Genomic DNA, 23,706 nt, shown 5'->3' with positions numbered 1-23,706 from the left:
TCACCATTCAGAATATACCTGCCCATATGAACATTTTCAACTTCTATTTAACAATGGTACTATTTAAGGCAGAAAAAAAGGGCAAATGACTGATGAGGAAAAATGGTGTTCAACCTAAAATGACCCAAAGGATTAATATCCAAAACACAAATAAAGAGATACTGCAAATAAATAAGAAAGTGATAAACCAATAGAATGATGGGAAAGGGATATGAACAAACCAACCAGAGGAATAAATGACCATTAAAAAAGTGTTCAATGTCAGGACTGATGCACACTTCACACTTAAGACACCCTGTTTTCCCCCATCAGATCAGTAAAAATTATAAGGATAGAATACTGAATATTGACAAGAACGCAGCGGAAATGATTTTGAATGCAATGTCCATATACTGTTAAGTGGTCCAACCCCTCTACAGAACAATCTGGCAACATCTATTAAATGCATACATCTTTTCTCCTAAAATAATACAAAAGTAACAAAACCAGGGCTTTCATTAAGAGTAGTCTGGTTCGTTAAACTGTTACACAATAGAAAAACTATGCATTCACTTAAAAGAAATTGGAGGATATACATATATCTATATATACAGGCATATATATACACACACACCTCATAGAAATATGTCTCTTTGAGACATATTATTTGGTGTAGAAGAAAAGCTATGGAATAATCCACAGAGTATGATAAAATCTGTGATTAAAACATAAAAAAGACAAAACAATGTTATTTATGTACATACACTTTTACGTACATATGCATGTAGGTGTTTAATGTACAGAAAATTCTTGCAGGACACTCATCAAACAGAAAGAAAAGGACATGGAGGGTGAGGGAGAAAAGTGGTTGAAAAGATTTCTTTCCTTTTTTATCTGTGTGTCTTTGACAGCAGGAATGTTCTTCTGCGTTACTTGTATAACTAACTGTTTCAGAGAAAGAAGAAGTGGTAGAAGTTTACACAGGAAGTATTTCCCCACGTGAGCACTGGGGTCATTGTGAGTCCTCCCCTGTTCTTGCATGAGGTCTGCCTTCAGCTATGCTAACTCTGTTCCCTGGGAGACTTAGAACAGCAACCTCCTTGCTAAGCAACCTGCTAACAGTATCAATGACCCCTGACTGGCCAAGGGCATGTGGCCTACAGGGAAGGACAGGGAACCTCAGCACATCACAGGTGCCCACACCCTGGGGCGCCCCTGACCGCGGTGACTCTTGTAACAGTCTCCTCTGCCCAGTGTCAACCTTGCTGGGACATGCTGGGCAAAAAAATATTGCAAAGCCAGGTGTGTCACAGCAGCATTTCAGGTTTGCACCAAGCAGGCCTGGGAGTATCCTTTCTCCATTCTAAACAGCCTATGGTATTTTTTTATGATTGACGCCTAAACTATAAATACTCCATTTTAATCATTCCCCATGTAAGGTGTAATCAACAAAAATATTTTGCATTCAATTAAACTAAGGCATTTTTTTGGTGAATGGCAAAGCATAAAACTCATTCATTACATAAACTGTAGTAAATTTATGGTTCAAATAAATTTTATCTATAATTTCCCAAACCACTACGGAAACTTAAATCATTCATTTTATATAGTCGAACACAATGTGGGACTACATAAAAATTGAAAAGAAAAAAAAAATTTTTTTTTCCAAAGGAGCTGCTTCCAAGTTCACGTCTTGAGAAAAAAAGATTTTCATGCAATTTAAAAATCAAAATCACTTCCTAAGGAAAACTAATGCTCAGTATAAATCACAGTAGAAAAACATCACTCTTGATGGATAAAGAGGAGACAAAATTTGCCAAAGTGAATATCTCAGCCTGAAATAGCGAAGAATGACCTGAGAACACAGTGCAAATGAGAAGGCCAGGGTAACCTACACAACACAAAATCACATCTGTGATTTGGCTCTTTTGAAACTATGGTGCCCGGACCTGTCCAGGATGAGACAGGTCTCGGTTGGTTGCAGAAGGCTGTTGGGACCAAGTCAGCGTGGTCAGTGCCACAAAGAACATCCCTCATAGTCACATTGCCACCCCTGCTTTTGAGTGGTCTTAAAAACTCACGCCGGACTTCCCTGGTGGTACAATGGATAACAATCTGCCTGCCAACGCAGAGAACAATGCATTTGATCCCTGATCCAGGAGGATCCCACATTCCAGGAAGCACCTAAGTGTGCTACAACCACTGAGCCTGTGCTCTACCACAAGAGAAGCCCCCATGTTGAGAAACGCACGTACCGCAACTAGAGAGTAGCCCCCATTCACTCTCAATAAAAATAGACAACTGAAAAAAAAAAATGCAAGCTATAGCTCCCCAACCCCAGTTACATTCTGTTTTAATAATTCTGAGGAGGGTCCAGGAATTTACATTTTTTTAAAAGTGCTAACTCTGGGGAATTCCAGAAAAGGGGCACTGACTACCCCCACCCCACCTCCTGAATTAGAGCAGAGGAGGGCATTTCACACATATCTACATGCGTGAGCTTTTTTCCCTTTCTTGGAAATCTTTATTCTAAGTATCACTAATTCTTACAACTGATAACAAGGTGAAATATTTGTTTTAATTGAGTCCTTTAATGACATATATCAACTGCAGAACAGTTTGTATCTCTAGACAAGAAGAAAGAAAACGGAAAAAAACGGGGAGGAGGGGGCAGGGGGCGTGGAGAAAAAAATGAGAGGTCTGAGCAAATATGGCCCAAGAAATTCATAGTTATGATTAAACTGGAGCAGAGGGTAATATGAGTAGCATGAAACTGTCCACACTCTTCTGTATCTTTAAAAAACTTAATTTAAAAAAAAGTGTAAATGTACGACATTATTCCAAAACGCAGGAGAGGACAAGAGCATCGGTAGGAGCCGTCACTACCCGGAGAAAGCCACTTCCGCCCACGCCCTGAGGTCACGTTCATCCTGGAAAGCCAAGGTTGGCCCTGGCGTTGGTTACAGAACAACAAGCATGACCTGTCTGCACTGGCTTAAAGCAATGCGGGTTTTCGGTGTGAAAAGGATGTTTGTAAGGATGGGAGGGGAAGCGCCCTTGTGGGCTCTGTACCTGTGTCGTTCCCCGAGCCTGTGGACAGTGCGGGCATGATGCTGAGCCCGGCCGGTGCTGCCAACTCACTCCCCTGGAAGGCGGCCGAGATGCCAACCCCTGCAGCCACTCCCGGGCCGACTACCGAGATGTGTGTGTCCCCGTGCAGGCGGTTTCTACAAAGAAAAGGAACACATTAAAAAACAGAAGAGGCAGGATGACTACATTGCAACTTGCTGTAACTAATTCAAAATGCTGATCCCAACACATTATGAGATCACAAGCTTCACCGTTTCGTCTAGAGAGCACAGACAAATAGGAAGTGGGAGAGTTTTTGATTTTGACGTGGGACTTCTAATTAAAAACACGCAAGTTCTTCGTGCATGTGTCAAGCCTTCTGTAAAGATTTTTATAGTTGCTTTAAAAATCGCTGACGGCACAGATGGAGGACTTAAGGAAGCTTTTGTAAGCCAGTATCATTCTAAACCTCTTCCCCTTCATTAGAATTCTAAACTGTATTTCTAAATGTAGAAAAGAGTCTGTAAGTTGTCAACAACTTAGAACTAATTTAAGTAGGTCATCCTAATACGACAACTGCAAATTTGCTAACTGAAGATCACAAACGACCTTGAAAGAATACTCGGATTAAAGCAAGATGTCATTTTAGATTTACAGAACTGTCGATAATCTAAACTAAACCTCACAATCCAAGCTAATAAATGAAAATAAATTGTTGTAGTAAAAACTAAGCTTTGCTGGATCTTGAAAAATATTGATTCTTTAAATAACTGTTTTCACTAATGTTTATCCCCAAATAAGCAGTAAAGGCACTATTGTATAATAACTAAAAGCAAGGGCTCTAGAGTTTGGCTCAGTCTCTAATCCTGCTAGCCCTGTGATCTAGTTGTTTAACCTCATTAAGCCTTAATTTCCTTAAGTGCAAATGAAGATAATGGCAATTTAGAGTTGCTTGACCTTCCAATGAGCCAGAGGATACAAAACAGCACCCTGCAAACAATGAATATGATGACCAGGTTTTTTAAATTCAGGTAATGAGATTATAAAATGAAAACATAAAAGTAGCAAGATTAAAATTTACATTGGCCTGACACCTAGAAGGAGGCCATGTGGTTTAAATTTGGACCACAGCTGCCTAATAACGGAAAATACACTGCATTTACATTTTTCAGAAATCAGAAGAACCACACAATGGGTTTAAACTCACTTTTTAGTGCATTTCCCCTCCCACCCCATTCTCTATAAAGCAAGATCAGTGATTTAAAAGCATATTTTAACATATATTAACAAGAAAAACAGATACTGTAAACATTTGAAAAACTGGCTCACTTCAATTCTTAAAAGCGTTTAAATTGCTGATTCACATTACAGAATAAAGAAAATGAGCTTGCCAAATTCTTCGTGAAGAAACCCAGACTATAAAATTCTATTAGAGCTTTCTAAATTAGCTTTTTAATTATCAAAGTAAATATTAGTATAAAAATATTCACCATCAAAAAGACTATCTTGGACCAAGTAACCGGGTGCAGTGTCTTGAGTTCTGTTTTATGTTACAAAGGTTAACGTGGTGAAAATATGCATACAAATCCATACAGAGATCCTCTCTGTGTTAATTAAAAATGTGGTGGCCGTTATTTTAAATACCAAGTGAAAATACAAATCACTAAGCTAAAAATAAGACAAAAAGGGAAAATCAAAGTTTCATTAACCCACATCTCTGAAGCTATTTTCCCTAATAATTTTAAAAGGTAACACTGCTTCGTTTTCATAAGCTATCCTAACAATCCAGATTCAGATTCAACTACATAAAAGTTTTCCTCTATTCAAACACAAAGAAAATAAAAAACAGACCATACGTAATTTTAAAAATGCATTCAATTAGTAAACTTTTGTTCTGCTGCTGAGAAGAAAAGGAAAAACGGTTATAATTTGTAAAATGTATGCACACATATTTCTACCATTAGGACAAAACGTATATATGCAGGTATTTATTATAGTGTGTATGTATGTAATTTAAGTTCTTTATGCCATAAATCACAATTTGTATGGTACAGATTATCTAACTACAGAAATACACATACTACATAATCTATACCATGCAAACTACAACTTTCTTCAAGCCTTAAAGAATTTACAACGTTTTAATTTCATAAACCAGATACAGCATATAATAAATCGATTTATGCTTATAACAAACATCCTATTAAAACTAAAAACCACCTTACATTTCACATCAAAACATCCTTCTGAGTTGATGCTGCAGCCTTTCACATATGCCATAGACAGAAGATTTTATCGTAGCATTTCTCACCTTTTATTTCACAGTAAACACTCAAGGTAATTTTTTCCAAAAATGTATTATTTAAGAAATATACGCTACAAGGTAATTATGTTCTCAGAACATATACAAGTATATCAATAAAAAAAATAAGTGGCTTGATAAAATCTCATCGGGGAAAATGGTTAATATTCTGTGGAACGAAGCGGAGTTGCTGGGTTTAACTTTCAAACTGAGTTAAATTTCTGTAGTAATCATGATATTTTCTTTGGCTAAACTTACTGAAAATGCTTTGGAATTTGTCAGAACCCAGTTGTGATTATTACTGACTGTTGTATGGAATCGATTTACTACAACACAAAAATACCAGCTGTTACAGTATGTCCTGAGAGGGATTACCGAATATTCTTAAATTGAAGTTCAATCCATCTTTCCATAAAAAACAAAAAAGAGAGACCCGAACGCCAGGAACGAAACCGGTGTCAAGTGCACCTGAAACATTTACAATCCCCAACAGAACTATTACAACCCTCCTCTAAAAGGGCTTATTTTTGAAATTTCATTATTCCAGTCATACCTTGCTTCTATATATCACACTGTATCAGGTTCTGCTGGCATCGATCATGTGGAAACAGTGAAATATGTGAAGGTCCTGAGCCTACAATGTTCAATTTCTACCCGCCCTGGGCAGCCCTTTAGGGGCTCCCGGGGCTCTTGTGACATCTAGTGGTCAACCACAGAAGTGCAAGTATCTGTAGCAGAAAGCGTTCTAAGATCTCCATTTAAAAAAAAAAAAAAATGTCTTCATTGCATCCAGTGAAATAATTATCTGAAAAATTTTTATTAATGTGCACACACACTCCTCCTGTGTGTCTCCTCTACTCTCAATACTTCACTACAACACTATTTCATTTCTGACACCCGATGTGGTTTTCTACACATCAAGCAATCCTGTGACCCAGCTGGGTGTCCTTCAATCTAACTCAGTTCTGACACCATCTATCTGGAGACATCACCAGACCCCAAAGGGTGAGGGCTCAGTCCTATAAGATGAGCCCCCTTCTAATGTTTATATCAGATCCAGGTTGTCACCTGTCACCTGTGCTTCTGACAAATCAGAGGTTCCCACAACTCCCTGAGGTTCAGCCCTCAGCACTCAGGGGAACATTTGCTTATTAGATTGAGGGTGGGTGCTCAGTCATGTCCGACTCTTTGTAGCGCCATGAACTGTAGCCCACCAGGCTCCTCTGTCCATGAGATTTTCCAGGCAAGAAGACTGAAGCGGGTTGCCATGCCCTCCTCCAGGGAATCTTCCCAGCCCAGGGTTCGTGCCCTCTCTTGTGTCTCCTGCATTAGCAGGCAGGTTCTTTACCACTTAACGCCACCTGAGAAGCCCACTTATTACATTACTGGTTAGTTATAAAAGGAAAGAATAAGGAACAGTCAGAGAGAAGAGACACACAGGGTAAGGTGTGTGGGGCAGGGAGCGGAGTTCCCATGCTGTCCCCAGAAGCAACGTCCTTCCCAGATCTCCACATGTCCTCCAACCTCGAAGCTCTCCAGACCCTACACTTTTGGGCTATTATGGAGGTTTCATTACACAGGCATGGTTGATAAATCCCTGGCCTTTGGTGACTGAACTCACTCTCCAGTCCCTCTCTCTTCCCAGGAGGTCGTCTGGTGGGACTGAAACTTGCAACCCTCCAATCAAGGCTGGTTCCCCAGTAACCAGCTCCAACCACAAGGGCTTCCCAAAAGTCACCCCATTAACATAAAGGTATGACTGAAAGTAGTAAAAACAAAGGGCACTTTCATCACTCTTATCACTTAGGAAATCTCAAGGGTTTCAGAAGCAGAAAGGGTTACATAGACACATTTATACACAGTTATTAACACAGATAAATAGGAAATCAAGTGCCAGACCTAATTTTCCAAACTCATGTCCTATTTGGAGGAGTATTCAAGAACATGAAAATGTTTAATTAACTGTCATCATAAATAAACTAATAATCATAATAATATCTCATAATTTCAAGAGACAATAATTGTGGCCGGTAATCCATCTGTAATTTACTTCATGATCACAAATACTTTCAAGTTACACTTTCAAAACCTAATACAGTGAAAAAAAGAGTAAACTTTTTTTTTTTTTAACAAATCTGACATTTAAAAAAAAAATTCTACCTGAAAGATGTATGAATTGCATTAGCCAATGCAAGCAGCACACTGGTATCTGTTACATTATTCAAACTTTCATAAATTATAATTGTTAGAAAATAAAGGAAGCAATGTAGATAAGTGGCATTAATCTGCTTACAGAAAATGGCATTAAACCTTTTATGCCATCAGTTCTCAGTGCGGTCTGCAGACCCCAGTGGTCTCTCAGATCCTTTCACAGGCGTTCTTTGAAATCAAACTACACTCATAAAAATAAAGATGTTATTCGCCTTTTGCACTGTGTGGACATTTGCACGAATGATGAAAAGCACTGGTGGATAAAACCACTGGTACCTCAGCACAAACCAACATAACAGTACCAAACAGAAACTATTCATCCTAGTTAGGAAGAGTATTCTTCCCTGCCAAGTACTTTCATTAAAAAAAAAAAAAAAGCAAACAAAAAGGCTGACTTTAGAATGCCCTTCATGAAGTAGTAAAAGTAATAACTGACCCTTGAGGTATTGCTAATGATAAAGTGTAAACATTCAAGCATAAAAATACTGGGCTGACCCAAAAGTTCACTCAAGTTTTTCCATAAGATGTTACGGAAAAACCCAAATGAACAATTTGGCCAACCCAGTAGAACTTTATAAAACTTGTGTTCACTATGGTTGTCATCGCCTTCCAAGGCACTGTGTTAACCAAAATCCTGGAACTTGTTCCTACTCTGTACAGGTACATCAGCATCCGCAAACCTCCAGGCTCTTCCAAGATCAGTGGAAATACGCACAAAAGTGAGTTTTTTTTTTATATTGTGTTTCAACCTTTGGATAGTGAACCAGTATATTTTTTAAATTTTCAATGCATAATATTTTTAAAATGTGTGAATAAAAGATCCATTCAGGGACCTCCCTGATGGTAAAGTGGTTAAGAATACACCTTGTGAAGGAAATAAATTAAACTTGAATTTTTAAAAGTTAATCTGTTTCTCTAAAAAGATACTCTACCTAAACTATTCTAAGACATTTTGATAAAAGCAAGATGAAGTATTAAAAAAAAAAAAAATACACCTTGCAAGGCAGGGGACGCAGTTTCAGTTCCTGGTCCGGGAACTTAGATTTTACACGCCGCAGGGCAACTAAACCTTCGCACTGCAACTACTGAGCCCTCAGAGCACAACTAGAGAACACTAGAACAGCAGTGAAAGATCTGACATGCCACAACTTAGACCCAACACATGCTTCAGTCGTGTCCGACACTATGCGACCCCATAGACAGCAGCCCACCAGGCCCCCCCGTCCCTGAGATTCTCCAGGCAAGAACACTGGAGTGGGTTGCCATTTTCCTTCTCCAAAATAAATAAATTTTTAAAAATAATTATATTGTTTAAAAAAAGATCCATTATGCAGGATATACCATCAGATTGGAAAGTCCCAGTATGATACATCTATTTATATATTTTCAGATTCCATATTGCAACCCTGAAACTACCACACGTCGAGCTGTGATGTACAGTTAGTTGACCTTGAACAACAAGGGGTTTGATCTGCGTGGCGCCATTGGCACAGATTTAAAGGGACCACAGGATCTACAGTTGACTGAATCCATGGAGACAGAAGGCCAACTACAAGTTATAAGTGGATTTTCAACTTCATAGATGCCTATCGTCCCTAAACCTCACACTGCTCCAGGATCAGCTGTAGTAACAGAATAGCTACGATTAACTCAACAGCTTATTAAAATACACAAATCTATGGCTGGGAAAGGGAGGAGCAAGGTTGGTTTGTCTTCATCCTTCAACCAAAACAAAGAGCAAAAATGGAAAGTAGATGCAGATCTAAGAACGTAACTGTCTCCAATTCGGCCAGGCCTTAGAGAAATCTTCAATTCACTCATGTTTTTGTTTTTGGAAAATAGTTATTTTTCATAAAAACATAACTTATGTTAACAAGCAGCAAGTTTAGTACTCTTCTTTTTAAGTGAACTGAAACCATGTTTTTTAATTTGTTTTAATTTCCAATATGGTAAATATCAATATAATATACATAAACAAAATTCTTTGGGGTCTTCAATAATTTTTAAGAGTGTAAAAAGGTCCAGAGACCCCAAAGTTTGAGAACTGCTCCACATGGCCCAGGCAGCCAAAAATGTTCCACAAACAGTAAACACTTTACACTCTGTGGTCTCAGGCTCAACACAGACAATATGCAAATGCTGCGTGTGACCCTGCTCCCAAGTATAAATTTATTTCCAAGAGAGCAAAGGGGCAGATTTGCTGGCAGTATCCTACACATTACACCCTATGTGTCAGTGACACATCAAGAGTTGCATGATTTCTGGCAACAATTTTATTGGTTATTCTTTAAGTATTCAAAAAAAGTCAGTTCAAATTTTTGTCAATTTTTTGTTATGCAGAAATGTATCCAAAATAAAAGATATGAAATTTTAGACTACACAGTTCCTAATCAGAAACCCAAATCACATTTCAATTCTGTCTATTCCAAGAATCTTAGATTTTGTCAGTAAACATAAGACAATAAAAAAAATATGCTTACCACTGACAATGCATTTGGTGTCATATGTATGAAACTATGCTTCATATAACCAAAAGCAGAAAGCAAAAAATAGGGGGAACACTTAAAAAAATTAAAACATCCTCACATTTTATCAAGTCACCAGGGTTCAATCGGTATGCAATACAAAACTTAACATATCACAAATGGAAAGGAACATACAAAAGCCACAGAAAAGAGGGCTCCCATTGAAAGCATCCTATAAACCTTTGTAGGCAAAGGTTTGTTTGACTATACGGACCTTTCAAAGCTATGGTTTTTCCAGTAGTCATGTACGGATGTGAGGCCTGGACAATAAAAAAGGCTGAGCACAGAGGAATTGATGCCTTCAAACTGTGGTGCTGGGAAAGACTAAAAGCAGGAGAAGGGGATGACAGAGGATGAAATGGTTGGATGGCATCACTGATTCCATGGACATGAGTTTGGGCAAACTCCAGGAGACTGTCAAAGACAGGGAAGCCTGGCGTGCTGCAGTCCATAGGGTCACAAAGAGTCGGACACGAATGAGCAAATGAACACAACATAAACCTTTGATGACTCAGAAGAGGAAATGTAAGAAACACTGCTTTCTAACCCCCAAGTGAGGACACCCAGGTTTCAAGGCTGTCAGGAAAATCACAGAAGCCCAGGTCACCTGCTGGAAGGGGCATCAGGGCTCTCATGGGAGGCACTGCCTATCACTCACCCATCTGCCCAGGTACAAGGAATGAACTGCGCTCACCAGCTGTGACCCCACTCCAGGTGACCCAAACCATCCACCGTAACCAGTGCCCCACGGCCCGTGTTTATTCTCAGATGGTCCACAAGGAAACCCAGCAGCCTTTCCAGCTGTGCTCGGTCCCACCCCCACAGTAAAACCTCTCTTTCAATGATGACCTTTTTTCATTATATTTATCTTCTACCACCCTGGCTCAGATGGTAAACAATCTGCCTACAAGACAGGAAACCTGGGTTCGAGCCCTGGGTCGGGAAGATCCCATGGAGGGAATGGCTACCCACTATAGAATTCTTGCGTGGAGCATTCCATAGACAGAGAACCCTGGCGGGCTACAGTCCATGGGGTCACAAAAGGGTTGGACATGACTGAGCAACACACACACACACAACCAAAAAATCTTGGACAGTCTTCAAGATCACATCATCAACCATGAACCAACCACTTTTTTTGTTTGTTTTTGTTTGTTTTTTCTTTTAACCACTTTTTTGTTGCATTTAACTCTTTCCTCTAACTGGTGGGGGCAGGAGAGAACTGATAATTTCTGAATTATATTTTCCTTGCATGTGTGTGCTTGCGTGCTAAGTCGCTTAATCGTGTCCAACTCTTTGCAACCATTTTCCTTGACTAATTCTCAATTCCAGACCCTTCCCAAAATTCCATCAGCATTCCCTAAATCCTCTCTACTGGAGAAACCAGCCATTTTGGACCATTAAGACACATCAATTGGGCTTATGTCCCCCACTAGACTTCTTTGAGGCTGGCGCCTGCATCACCATACCTCCCTTAAAACTGCAAATAGCCCCCAGTCAGAAGTGCTTCTGTGTGTGACCAGCTCCAACCTGCTAAGGGCTCAAGAGCTTCCAGAACTCTGACCTGATCCTTCAAAGTCAGTGTAACTTCATGATTTTACATACAGGGAGACAGCACAGACTAAAGATGAAAGGGTAGATTGGACACCAGACAGACCTCAGATCAAGAGCCCAGCTCTGCCTTCCAGGTGGACTCCAAAATCTTGGCCAGGCTATTTAACGAAATGAGATTAGATGCAATGACATAAGTAAAACACCTAACCCAGAGGAGCCAATCAACACATGACAGCTTTTATGCATACTTTTCAATCACACTTTCATCACCCTCTACTTCTCATTTCCTCTAATCTAGCAAATATTTAAGGCCCTATAGTGAAAAGAAGACAGGCTTTTGTGGGAGACAGTCCAGTCCCCTGATTCTACCCATTCCTACATGCACAGCTCACAAGGTGTGAGACCTTGGGAAATCCAGTAAAACCAAAGAAAAAAATACAGACACACACACACATATATAAATGTGAGTGACAGACACCACGGAATGCACTCAATTTCTCAGACATTAGGTTACATGCTCAACATGTCTCATTTAATTTCCCCAATAATCTCATAACATGTACTGTTATCGGTGTCTTACAGATGAGGAAATAATTCTAAGCCACTTGCCCTAAGCCACAGCCTGAGGGGATTCTAACGTCAGTGTGTGACTCCAAGGGGCAGGATGGTAACCACACTACACAAGCCATCTCTTCACTCTTAATTAATCCCGTCCGTTCAGTCCGCTCAAGTGTCAGACAGAAATCATTTCTAGGACTCATTATGTCTTGTGATGACTAAATAAAAACATCTGAAGCACTGAGAACATAGCAGATGCCCAAATATTAGCTTCGCCACTCCCTCAGTCGCCACTCCCTTAGTCTTCCCCTTGATATCCTTTTATTTTATCCTCTTTATTTATAAGAAAGCTGTCCTTCTCAGATCCACACCCTCCCTTGCTCTTGAGTCACCTGACGACATGACTTCTCCAATGGACCCTGACACCTTGACCTGTAGTAACATGGAGGCAACAGGCTGTTTACTTCCAGGAAAATGCAATTAAGAGCCTCCATGAGATTTGACACCTCGTCTTTCACAAGCTTCCCACGTTCCAGACACCAGCATCTCCATCAGCCCACTTGCCTAACAGAGGACAGCATGGAACAGCACCCCCACCAACACACGATGGACAGACAGCAGAAGTAAGAGACGAACGTGCTGGACTGTTTGCTACTGAAGCACAACCGAGCCACTCCTAACGGATAAACTGATCATGTGCAGAAATCAATGGCATAATTTCTAAACAACATAAATCATGTAAGTATTTACACTGCTATTTACTAGGTACTAATTAATATTGTGTGGTTCAAAACAATAGTGCCTTAAAATGTAGCCTGCTAAGAACACCTGAAATGAATCTGGACATTTATAAACATGATTTCATAGGTTTATTGATAACAGAAATGATGCAGATTGTATACTGCTGTCGGTTTCTCAGGCCTGCAACAGAGACATCAAAAAAATAAACTTTTCAAAAATCAATTCTTATGTGCAAAATATTAATTATGTCATAACACCAATGTTAACTATTTTCTGGAGTGGGTTGCCATTTTGTTCTCCAACTGGGAATTCTTGTAGCTGATATTCTAGTGGGAAAGACAGAAGACTAGCTAAACGAAATACAGTGATTAGATGGTGATGAGCACAGAGAAGAAACATTAAGTGAGGGTAGGTGTATGTGTGGAGAAGCATTAAAAATGTGCATTTTTAAAGCCATGATAGTGATAAAACAAAACATCTAACTCAAAAGCCCTCTTCATTTATAACACAAACAACTTTGTACTAAATTTTCCTCCATACTCCTAAAGGAAACCCTCACGTTATTGCACATGAGATTTTGTTCAAGTTCCTATCTTTTAACATTCTCATCTACTTTGCTGTTGTTCAGTCGCTCAATCATGTCCAACTCTTTGTGACCCCATGGACTACAGCACACCAGGCCTCCCTGTCCCTCACCATCTCCTGAAGTTTGCCTACGTTCATGTCCATTGCACTGGTAATGCCATCCAGCCATCTTATCCTCTGATCCCCTCTTCTCCTTCTGCCCTCAATCTTTCCCAGCATCAGTGACTTCTCCAATGAGTCAGCTGTTCACATCAGATGACCAAATTACTGGAGCTTCAGCACCAGTCCTTCCAAGGAGTATTCAAGGTTGATCTCCCTCCTGGGATTGACTGGTTTGATCTCCTTGAAGTCCAAGGGGCTTTCTGGAGCCCTCTCCAGCACCACAGTTCAAAGGCATCAATTCTTTGGCACTCTTGCCTTCTTTATGGTCCAGCTCTCATAACCATACGTGACCACTGGGAAGACCACAGCCTTAACAATGGAGAAGGCAATGGCTCCCCACTCCAGTACTCTTGCCTGGAAAATCCCATGGACGGAGGAGCCTGGTGGGCTGCAGTCCATGGGGTCGTGAAGAGTCGGACACAACTGAAAGACTTCCCTTTCACTTTTCACTTTCATGCATTGGAGAAGGAAATGGCAACCCACTCCAGTGTTCTTACCTAGAGAATCCCAGGGACAGGGGAGCCTGGTGGGCTGCCGTCTATGGGGTCGCACCGAGTCGGACACGACTGAAGTGACTTAGCAGCAGCAGCAGCACACGTGTGTTTCTCAGGGAAGACAGGTCCAGGTGGGAACAGCAAGTGACACCGACTCTGAGCACACAAGCATAGCTATTGGGCTGCATGGGTCTCTCCCCAAACGGCATCTCAGTAGACTCCCTCGGCCACCCTTTCCAGAATCTCCACACATACACCTGCCCTCACTTAATGTTTCTTCTCTGTGCTCACCACCATCTAATCACTATATTTCATTTAGCTAGTCTACTGTCTTTCCCACTAGAATATCAGCTACAAGGATTCCCAGTTGGAGAAGAAAATGGCAACCCACTCCAGTATTCTTGCCTGGGAAATACCATGGACAGAGGAACCTGGCAGGCTACAGTCCATGGGGTTGCAAAAGAGCTGGACACAACTTAGCAACAAAACAACAACAGTAAGAAACAGGTAGAACTTGAACCCAAATAAAGTTCTATGTCTTTTCTAAGAAAAAAAAAAAAAAGAATTCCCAGTGTCTTAGAATAGTGTTCGCCAGTACACAATAATAGGTGGCTCCCTAATGTTTGTTGAACGAAAGAATGAATGAGTCAACAGTGGATCCACTGTCAATTCCTGCTACGATGATATTTTGTTTGTTTTGCTTTTTTAGTCTATTTTACTTTTTATTGGAGTATAGCTGATTTACAATGTTGCAGGTACAGCAGGTACAGCTGTACAGTTTCAGGTGCAGCAAAGTGATTCAGTTATACATAGATAAATATTCACTCTCTTTTTATATACTTTTCCCTCTTGGCCATTACAGAATATTGAGTAGAGTTCTCTGTGCTGTACAGCAGGTCCTTATTAGTCATCTATTTTATAGACAGCAGGGTGGGTATCATATGCTTCTGCCCACCCCCTTCCTAGTTTTCCTGCCCAAAGGAGGGAAGAGTTGCTAGTCCCGCTGGTCATGATGTGAAAGTTAATAGACCAGAGTCGGCAAATTTCCTATCTTCAAAGGTCAGCATTTATGCCCAGTGCCCACTGGCACTTCCGGCTCCCCACTCTCCACCACCCCGAGGCAAGCAGCCTGTGAAGCTGCCAGGGGCCTGCCTGGTGTGTGGGCACTGTCTGCCTCATGGGTGGGTCAGATGACACTTGCACTAGGTGCACACCTGCCTCCTCACACCATCCAAGGGCCTGGCCCTTCTTCCGCCTCGAGGGGAAGGCTGGCCCCCTCCTCTGCAATGACCTCTCTTTCCTCCCTGGGAGAAGTGGGCCATGGCCTCAGCCAAGAACACTGGCCTCTTCAACCACTGAGCATGCTTGACATTTTTTCTGATAAGAAAAAAAAAAACTTTTGAAAGTTTCTATTTAAAATGTTAAGTGTTCACCATATATCCATCTCCCAGTGTCTCAAAAGGAAAAGCGGAAAATGCCAGGGAACCACAAACTAACCACTAAACCAAGCCTTTGTGCCCTCATGCCACCTGTTACAGGATTTAACAGAACCTGTCGTCTTTACCCCCAAATCCTAAACTCTCCAGATTTTATCTCCCTGGACATCTCTCCCATGAAGTCATTCTGGAGAGATGCTTGCTGATGTACTAAGAATGTCCAGTAAAGACATCTGCAACTTACTCTCAAGTACTCCAGGAGAGAGAAAGAGGGGGAGTGAGAGGAGAGAGAGAAAGAATGAGGATCACGGAAGGTAGACATGTGGGTATTCACTGTACTGTTCTTTCTACCTGCCTGTATGCTTGTAGTTTTGTGATGAAGTTTCTTTACAAACAAACCAAGTATATTACCCAGCTCCTCAGAACTCTGTCTGTCTGTCTGTCTGTCTCTCTCTCTCTCTGGGACCCTACTTAGCAAATGCCTGACCCTCCAACTGCTCTGTCCCCACTCCAACCCTCCTGCCCACTGCTGCCAGCATCCTCTTTCTAAGATATTTACATAATCCAGTTACTGCTGGGAAAAAAAAAAAAACAAAACTATCCAATGATTCAACAGCACGTTCATGATAAAGTTTAAATTCCAAAAAGGATACCAGCCCTCTGTTCTTACCAGTTTCTTTCATTGCAAAGCACCACATGGACGCACTCTGATTTTCTACATGCCCCATTATTTCCTGCCTCTGTAGACTTGCTCACTCCAGATCTTCTGCCCACATCAAACCATGGGTTTAATATATACAATGGAATATTACTCAGCCATTAAAAAGAATGAAATGCCATTTGTAGCAACACAGACGTAGAGACTGTCATACTGAGTGAAGTCAGAGAGAAAAATATCGTGACACCCCTTCTATATGGAATCTAAAAAGAAATGATACCAATGAACTTATTTACAAAACAGAAAACAGACTCACAGACTTAGCCCAAAAACTTACGGCTGCCATTGGGGAAGAATGGTGGGAAGGGATAGGTAGAGAGTTTAAGAGGGACATGTATACTCTGCTATACTTAAAATGGATAAACAAGGACCTACTGTACCTCACAGGGAACTCTGCTCAATGTTATAGGCAGCCTGGATGGGAGGGGAGTTTGGGGGAGAATGGATACATGTGTACGTATAGCTGAGTCCCTTTTCTGTTCACCTGAAACTATCACAAACTCGTTAATTGGCTATGCTCCAATATGAAACAAAAAGTTTAAACAATAAATTTTTAAAAATGCTCCTCACAGTCAAAAAAATATGGGTTTAATCAACTATCCATCATCACACTGCCTAATAATGACCAGTAACAAAAATCACCATACAAGGGACAAGAAAGTCTAACGTGCACGTTTTTTCATTTTCTTAATCAAACCTGCACATTACCATTCAGCAATTCCTTTCAAATTCAGTAGAGGGTGCCATAATGTCACTTTTTAAAAGGAGAATTTAAGTCATATTAACAAAAGCAGCTTTCACAACTTCAGCTCTGTTCAGTTCAGTCGCTCAGTCGTGTCCGACTCTCTGCGACTCCATGAATCACAGCACACCAGGCCTCCCTGTCCATCACCAACTCCCGGAGTTCACTCAAACTCACATCCATCGAGTCGGTGATGCCATCCAGCCATCTCATCCTCTGTTGTCCCCTTTTCCTCCTGCCCCCAATCCCTCCCAGCATCAGAGTCTTTTCTAATGAGTCAACTCTTCGCATGAGCAAACCCTAAAAATTATATTTCTAATACATTAGAAATTTGAAAATGAAAATAAACATCCAATATTTGTGTAATGTGAACAAATGCCTTTTTTTCCCCATTTAAGAAAGAAACCACATGATAATACACCAAAATTCTAAATGTGTCTATACCCTCTGAACCAACAACTTGACTTATTTGTAGGAATTTATCTAAGAAAACAAACAAGTAGGCAACAATGGATCAATCAGTTTACACTGAAGTACACTGGGGAAAAGGTCCACGCTTTCAAGGACAGTGTCTTCACTGCAGCTACGACTCCACTCACAGCATCACCGTGGACCAGACTCTTAACACACAATGTCCTGACCCCAGTGTATTTGCACCAACACATGGGCCCCTGCTCCCTTCTACCTCTTCATTCAAACCTTGGCAGTTTCTTTCATTTTGGGTCTTCTGGTCTATAGATTCCTAAACCAGTTAGTTCCTAATCCATTCTCAGTTCTGGTTTTGCAATTCCAGAATTTTTCCAACAGTTACACAAAGCAAACCAAGCAATTGTGTCCACGCAACTGTTTTGAGACATCACTTCCCAGTTGCTAAAAAGAGACTTGTGCAATGTCCAGTCCTATGTCTGGGTTGTCTTCAACTGCACTGTAATCTCTTTGGATGAAGAAACTGTGACAATGTCTCCAAAAGATTCTTTTTCCTCTGCCCTCAACCACTTGAGAGGGACTTCCCTGTACTCAGACGGTAAAGCATCTGCCTACAATGCAGGAGACCCAGGTTCGATCCCTGGGTCGGGAAGATCCTCTGGAGAAGGAAATGGCAACCCACTCTAGTACACTTGCCTGGAAAATCCCATGGACGGAGGAGCCTGCTGGGCTACAGTCCATGGGGTCGTAAAGAGTCGGACATGACTGAGCGACTTCACTTCACTTCAATCACTTGAGAACATTTCTAAAACCATTAATTTCACAAAGGAGCCAAGATTTCTAACAGAAAAATCAGAGGTATACAGATTCTGAAAATCTTGCTAAACGTGTCTGGCAGTTCAAGGACTGTCTTTCTTGCTTGTCTTGTGGTTCAAGGGTTGTGTTTCTTCGCCCTAACCACTGAGGATTAAATTGCTACAGACAGGAAAGAGGGAAAGAACAGGCCCAATAAAATAAAAAGTGACCATATGGAAAGGAGGACAAGGGGACGACAGAGGATAAGATGGTTGGATGGCATCACCAACTCAATGGACACGAGTCTGAACAAGCTCTGGGAGCTGGTGATGGACAGGGAAGCCTGGTGTGCTGCAGTCCACAGGGTCACAAAGAGTCGGACACAACTGAGCAACTGAACTGCTCTGGAAAGCAATGATATTGTTGTAACAGATGTCTCAGGGAGGGAGGGTTTATCTAAAAGCATTGGGCATATATCCTTAAATACTAATTTTGCAAAGCTATTCCCAGGTGGTGCTAGTGGTAAAGAACCTGACTGCCAATGCAGGAGATGGAAGAGATGTGGGTTCAATCCCTGGGTCAGGAAGATCCCCTGGAGGAGGGCAGGGCAACCCACTCCAGTATCCTTGTCTGGAGAACCCCATGGACAGAGAAGCCTGGCAGGCTACAGTCCATAGGATGGCACAGAGTCAGACAAAGTCACTTAGCACTCATGCACAGCGAACACAACTAATAAATACATCAGTGCTGAATTATCCTGAGTGAATATCTGATCTTATCCTTTTAAATATTAAGGATTCCTAGATTATATCTGAACTAGCAAATAAAAAATGAGACTAGAGATAATTACTTAAAACCTATTCAATGGAATTATCCTGAGTGGAGATAATGTGTATTATGCAAAGAACCACAAAAAAGATTTATCTCAGAATGAAATCTGGGGCGGGATGCACCAGACTGAGTCATTCTCCTGCCTCTTCTTTCACTGGGTCTCCAGCAACAAGCACAGGAATGGCCAAGGAAAAAGCAAGGTCAAACTTGCTGTCTTTCTCATTGACGGTGTGTTTAGGCTAGGGACCCATGTCCCACCCCAGCACATGCAATCAGCCCAGGGAGACCTCAGGGAGCCAGCCCATGGAATGTGTACACAGGGGAGCCTGTACAAAAGTCAGGGGTCCACACTCTAAGCCTCCACAAATCGCTATGTACCGCAGGTTCAAAAACCACTGAACAAGGGTGGGAGACCTGGGGTGGGGTCAGGGGGAGAGGGGAGGATTCCCTCTGCAACCAAACAACAAACATGAACTTGTTGCAACATGGAAATGGGAGGATCCTGAATTTTTAGCACTTGCCCCTTTTATCTGCAAATTATGGGGCTCATTCAAACTCAGTGCAAAGAGATTTGGGGGAAAAATGTGTAGGAGAGGTAGGAACTCATTTTTTCTTAATTCTACAAATATATTGTTGAAATGCTTGTTCCTGGTGGATTTTAACCAGCTAACAAAATTCTGATCCTGGAGCATCCCAACCCAGAGAGATAATACCAGCATGCTGTCATATCTGTGGGTTAAACAACCAGAAACATTTCTGGGCATAACTGAGATGTATCCCAGAGAGTCTGTAGAGAAGCACTGGTAGGAGGAGAGGAGAGGGGACAGTAAACAGGTCATTCCTGCCCAGGAATGTCATCTTTTAGGATGAGTGAAATGTCACTCTGTACATAATTTGGCACTGATGGAAGACCCCAGCCATCAGAATTGAGCCTGACCAAGGTCCACGGGGTATGAGGACTGGGAACAGTGTGGGAAAGAGTGATCCAGACAGGGGACAGGAGGGCAGGGGTGGCTCCCAGGGCAGGAGGCGGCAGCGAGGGCCCGGGTGGGGCAGCTGAAGATGAACCGGGGACAGACATGGACAACCCGCAACTCCTACAGACCTCTGCAGATGCTGCCGCCAAACCACAGGACCGTGGTCCTCCAATTTCTACAACTAGCATGCCCACAGTGTCCTGAGTTCTAAGTCACCTTTTAAAGAAAAGCCTACTAATTCTAAGGATTCTAAGAACGTATTCAACCAGTCCATCCTAAAGGCAATCAGTCCTGAATATTCATTGGAAGGACTGATGCTAAAGCTGAAACTCCAATACCTTGGCCATCTGATGCGAAGAACTGACTCATTGGAAAAGACCCTGATGCTGGGAAATATTGAGGGCAGGAGGAGAAGGGGACGACAGAGGATGAGATGGTTGGATGGTGTCACCAACTCAATGGATATGTGTTTGAGTAAACTCAGGGAGTTGGTGATGGACAAGGAGGCCTGGCGTGCTACAGTCCATGGGGTCGCAAACAGTCGGACACAACTGAGTGACTGAACTGAACTGAAGTACTTATTCAATTCTTATATAATTAAAAACAAAAGGTTTAACACTACGGCCATCTTTCAAAACTTCACAATTCCATCATCAGTTTCAAGGTCTATTTAATCAATCATTTTATTTAATACATTTATGTAAGTATCTGATTTTCCTCTCCAAGAAATCAAAGATTTCTTAAGAAATATAAATTCTATTCCACAATGCCTGGCACAGAGAAGCTCATTAAACGTATGCTGATGGCTAAGACTCCACGCTTCCAATGTAGGGGACCTGGGTTTGATCCCTGGTCAGGGAACTAGATCCCTCATGGCGCAACTAAAGATCCCACATGCCACAACAAAGGTCAAAGATCCTGAGTGCTGTAACTAAGACCTGGTACAGCCAAATAAATAAATTTTTTTTTAATATATGCTGAGTGAATAAACGAGCAAGTACACACATGCCCAAAGGTTACTGGGCGACCACACCTGGTTAAGGTGAGGACTGGAGATTTTCCAAGGCATGTCAGCCTGACCAACTGCAAGGATACAAATGGTTCTCAAGAAACTGTATACATTTCAAAATGCTCCACAATCCCATAGAAGGTTGTAGGCTCCATAGATGGACTCTAGCCCCAAAACACCCACAGTAGATTAAGAACTAAATGACTCCCCTGGAAGTCACCTCCATAGCGTTAAAAAAAAAAAAGTGAAGTCAATGAAGTCACTCAGTCATGTCCGACTCTATGCAACCCCATGGACTGTAGCCCACCAGGCTCCTCGGTCCATGGGATTTTCCAGGCATGAATACTAGAGTGTGTTGACGTTTCCTTCTCCAGGGGATCTTCCCGACCCAGGGATCGAACCCCGGTCTCCTACATTGTAGGCAGACGCTTTACCATCTGAGCTACCAGGGATAAAAAAGCAGCAAATGCAGTTCAATGTTTCATGTCATGGCACAGATTGGAAATATTTTTCTGGGGCCTGGATGTCTGCTTTTGGAAAAACAAATCAACTATGCTTTCCTTATATCCTATAATTATGATCAGGAAACTGAAATACAAAGTATTAGGGAAGATATTACATAAAGAATTTATATAAAACACCCAAAGAAAATCTGCTCAGATTTTTTAATAAGCTTGTTTCTGTAAACAAACTTTCTTATACTGGGTTCTGAGCTTGTTGATGAAGCACAGATAAGCTCTTCATATTTCGGATACAGCCCCAACAACAATAAACTTTGTTCACACAAGGTAATACATTTAAAATCAAATCCACAAAGTGAGAACCATCTACACACAGAAAAACGAATTCTTCTTACACTCAAACTCTTGACAAAACCTTTCTTTGGGTCTACTGACACTAAAGTATGAAACAGTGAAATTGGCATACTGATCCATTTCTTTGTATAAAGACAAGAAAAGGGGATGGGGAAAGATGGAGGACCAGAATTAAACTTTAAGACAGGATGTTGTTAGATTCACTATTTTTAACAATATCACTTAATAAAGAATTCAGATTTATAGCAAACTTTTATATAAAAGCTTCTCTGTGGGTAATAATAACTTGAATCAAAGTTTTTTTCAAAACAACTCTATACTTTTTGATCAATGCCACTATACTATCAGTGAACTTGTGAATGTTTCTACAGCATCTTATATGCTTTGACTTGTTCACTGATCATTAAGACTATTTCCAGCCCTGCAGCGTGCTGGTAGTACATACAAATAATGTTCTTCCAACTGTGTGTCTCCAAGAGTTCTATGGAGTTCTATTAGTAAATCTTCATTCATAACTTGTGTTGATTCTTCTTGAAATTTCTTGTGATTTCATACTCTTCTATATAAATGTCTCCATAAGTCTATTAAAAATATTACACAGAAGTAAAATATTTTTACATTTTCTTTTCTTCACTAGTTTCTGACATAGTGTTCAAAGTTTCCATGACAATGCAGCAAATTAAGCAATTCAGAGTTCTATAAAAATAATGGATTTCAGTCTTAGTAACGAATTGTGTAACTAGCTTCATAATTCAACCTAAGGGTTATCGGATCAGATCAGTCACTCAGTTGTGTCCGACTCTTTGCGACCTCATGAATCACAGCACGCCAGGCCTCCCTGTCCATCACCAACTCCCAGAGTTCACTCAGACTCACGTCCATCGAGTCAGTGATGCCATCCAGCCATCTCATCCTCTGTCGTCCCCTTCTCCTCCTGCCCCCAATCCCTCCCAGCATCAGAGTCTTTTCCAATGAGTCAACTCTTCCCATGAGGTGGCCAAAGTATTGGAGCTTCAGCTTTAGCATCATTCCTTCCAAAGAAATCCCAGGGCTGATCTCCTTCAGAATGGACTGGTTGGATCTCCTTGCAGTTCAAGGGACTCTCAACAGTCTTCTCCAACACCACAGTTCAAAAGCATCAATTCTTCGGGCGCTCAGCCTTCTTCACAGTCCAACTCTCACATCCATACATGACCACTGGAAAAACCATAGCCTTGACTAGATGGACCTTTGTTGGCAAAGTAATGTCTCTGCTTTTGAACATGCTATCTAGGTTGGTCATAACTTTCCTTCCAAGGAGTAAGCATCTTTTAATTTCATGGCTGCAGTCACCATCTGCAGTGATTTTGGAGCCCAGAAAAATAAAGTCTGACACTGTTTCCACTGTTTCCCCATCCATTTCCCATGAAGTGGTGGGACCGGATGCCATGATCTTCGTTTTCTGAATGTTGAGCTTACTGAGCTCAAAAAAGAATTCTGCTTATTTTGCCTTTCCAAACATTTGAAAAATTACTAATCTAGGAAGCATAGGATGAATGCTGTGTTTTAAGATACCAGAGCAGTCTGCTTAGTACCACTGCTTCATGCAATAACTTTCCATGCAAAGAGGTATTTAGGTTGAGAAAAAGAAGGATTACCAAGGTATGTATGCAAGGTCAAATTTGAGATGATCTTTTATTATGTTATTTAATTAATGCCAAAGTCTTAATTTTAGCCTTCTATATTTATCTTGTTTATTATTTCATGCGTTACTTCAAAAGTTTTTCACGAGGATGGG

General features: G+C 41.1%; 1 protein-coding gene and 1 non-coding gene across 2 annotated transcripts in view; both read right to left on the bottom strand.

Annotated features, from left to right (window-relative positions):
• Positions 1-23,706, bottom strand: part of MPP7 (MAGUK p55 scaffold protein 7) — a 223,598-nt gene that overhangs the window by 164,737 nt on the left and 35,155 nt on the right. Inside the window, 1 exon segment of the mRNA NM_001100347.1 lies at positions 3,052-3,206. Coding sequence (NP_001093817.1) covers positions 3,052-3,088 — 37 coding nt within the window. The 5' untranslated portion in view covers positions 3,089-3,206.
• MIR2285P (microRNA mir-2285p) lies at positions 8,047-8,127 on the bottom strand. The gene has a single exon (NR_107750.1). It is a non-coding gene; the product is annotated as a microRNA mir-2285p (primary transcript).

The sequence above is a fragment of the Bos taurus genome, chromosome 13 (genome assembly GCF_002263795.3).
Source record: "Bos taurus isolate L1 Dominette 01449 registration number 42190680 breed Hereford chromosome 13, ARS-UCD2.0, whole genome shotgun sequence".
NCBI classification, from domain to species: domain Eukaryota; kingdom Metazoa; phylum Chordata; class Mammalia; order Artiodactyla; family Bovidae; genus Bos; species Bos taurus.
The sequence above is the reverse complement of the archived record's forward strand: the minus strand, read 5'-3'. Positions and strand labels throughout refer to the sequence as shown.